Consider the following 1,996-nt stretch of genomic DNA (forward strand, 5'->3'; position numbering starts at 1 on the left):
AATTAATTAATAAATTAATTAATTTAAGGGGCCAGGGAGATGGCTCAGGAGAGGGGCCGGGGAGATGGTTTAGTGGATTAAGCGCTTCCCTGGCAAACACAAGAGCCTGCGGTTCCACAAAAAAAAAAAAATTTGGAAGCTAGGTCTGGTGGCATATGACTGTCACCCCAGGCCCCTAGGAGGCTGAGGTAAAGTGGGACTGTAAATCAGCAAGACTTGGTCTCAAAATAAAAAGAGGATATAGCTCAGTAGCGAGCGCTTCCTTCCAAGCACAATGCCCTTGGTTCAGTTCCCAGGAGTACAATTGTCTACTGGATCCAAAGGTTCTCCATACGGCTGGATGACAGAATCTCCCGCGAAGAAGTTACAAAGCCAGACGTTCAGATTCCACGACACCTTTCTCTGTCCGATAGATCAGATTCAGTGAATTTAGGTGGGAGCCAGGCAGGAGGTTTTTATAAAAGTTCTTGGACGATAAGGAGATACAGTCAGCTTTGGGCATCCCCGCTTGGCAACCAATAGAAAACGGATGCTTTGAAGAGGTCATGACCCGCCCACGGTTCCAAGCCTAGGGCAACCAATTCCTCACTGCCGGAGCGGAAGGGCCGAGCTCGCAGGTCTTACCGTGGCGATACGGGTCGTAGAGCGCCATTCCAGCCGAGCCGGCGGCTAGCAGCGCCTTCTGCAGCGGGGAGGTGGGAATATGGTCCGGGTACAACAGGTTGGTGCCATGGATCCCGGCCCGGAAGGGTACATCTGCGAGGTAAGACAGAGAGATCAGAGAAGCCCAGCCAGCGCCCGCGTGTTATTCCCACCTAATACTGGAACGCAGTGCCACTTGCCCGCAACAGGCGAGGAACCACCCGGGAGTCGCCAGGAGGGACGCAGGAACCGGAGCAGCAGTGTCGCCATGGCAGCGGACTTCTGCCCGGGCGTGGGCGGGGCAAAACTGACGTTCCCTAGTTCCTCCAGACGGAGCGCCAGAGAGGTCAAGAAGAGTCGATCCCGACTGCTGCGCTACTGTCTATGACGGGAAAACGTAGTCTGGGCAAGAAAGGGCACTACGGCTAAATATGAGAAGGAAACACACATGACCAGTCTGCTGCCTGTTTCCACCGATATAAAACGGTCTCTATTTCCCTAAACCCCAAACGGAGGCTCCAGAGGCGCTGTAACCCCCGCTAGCTCTGCGGCTTAATCCCGGACCCTATTTCCTTCCCACAGTCACGTTTCCCCCGAGGACAAGAAGGTGAGAACCTTTTCCGGCTGCGGAACCTTGTGCTTTCCATTGTAAGGAGCACATTTGGAGCCGGACCGGGTGGCACTTCCGTTCCCATCTCGGTGTCTTTGGCCGGGCCCACGGATTGAGAGAATGGGGTCTGCTGGCCTGGCACGGCTGCACGGGCTGTTCGCGGTGTATAAGCCCCCGGGGCTGAAATGGCTGCACCTGCGGGACACGGTAGAGATGCAGCTTCTGAAAGGTGAGTACCCGAGCGCCACGCGTCCTGACAGTCCCTGATTCTGCCCCTTCCAGCATCGTAGTCATGTGACCTGTTCGCTTGGGCCGATTGCTTTCTTAACTGTCTGTTCTGTATCCTTTATCATACCTCATTTATTCCCTGCTTACAGATGGGAAACTGATTCAGTATTGTCCTTATCACACGGTTCACTTGGAGAGGCAGGAGTTGAGCCCAAGGGTCTTTATCTATCTCACTATTTTGGTGTCAGTGCCGCCGAGCTATGTCACCGTTTCCCCCCACCAGGTCTTTATTAACTAAAAGATACTCTTTACTTTTGTATTCAGGTCTCAATGACTTCAAGCCACCTCCTCCAAAACAACGTATTCGCTTTTTGCTGAGCCCCGTGGAAGACAGCGAAGAGAAGGGACTGACCCTCACAGCCACCAGCGTGCCCTCCCTCACCAACCACCCTCTAGGTATGGCAGGCAATGCAAGCAAGATCCTGGGTGTTGGGGCCGGGGAGATGGCTCAGTAGG

General features: G+C 54.0%; 2 protein-coding genes across 3 annotated transcripts in view; one reads left to right on the plus strand and one right to left on the minus strand.

Moving 5' to 3' along the window:
* Coq4 (coenzyme Q4) overlaps positions 1–1,198 on the minus strand; it is a 12,625-nt gene extending 11,427 nt beyond the window's left edge. The window contains exons 1-2 of the mRNA XM_023700287.1: positions 843–1,198; positions 625–756 (exon numbers count right to left, since the gene is read on the minus strand). Coding sequence (XP_023556055.1) covers positions 625–756; positions 843–912 — 202 coding nt within the window. The 5' untranslated portion in view covers positions 913–1,198. The remainder of the gene's footprint in view (positions 1–624; positions 757–842) is intronic.
* Positions 1,199–1,312: 114 nt separating this feature from the next.
* Positions 1,313–1,996, plus strand: part of Trub2 (TruB pseudouridine synthase family member 2) — a 9,942-nt gene continuing 9,258 nt past the window's right edge. For both annotated transcript variants that reach the window (XM_004640581.2, XM_023700286.1), the window contains exons 1-2: positions 1,313–1,481; positions 1,805–1,936. In XM_004640581.2, coding sequence (XP_004640638.1) covers positions 1,373–1,481; positions 1,805–1,936 — 241 coding nt within the window. In that variant the 5' untranslated portion in view covers positions 1,313–1,372. The remainder of the gene's footprint in view (positions 1,482–1,804; positions 1,937–1,996) is intronic.

The sequence above is a fragment of the Octodon degus genome, unplaced genomic scaffold, assembly GCF_000260255.1.
Source record: "Octodon degus isolate 3935 unplaced genomic scaffold, OctDeg1.0 scaffold00123, whole genome shotgun sequence".
Lineage (NCBI taxonomy): Eukaryota > Metazoa > Chordata > Mammalia > Rodentia > Octodontidae > Octodon > Octodon degus.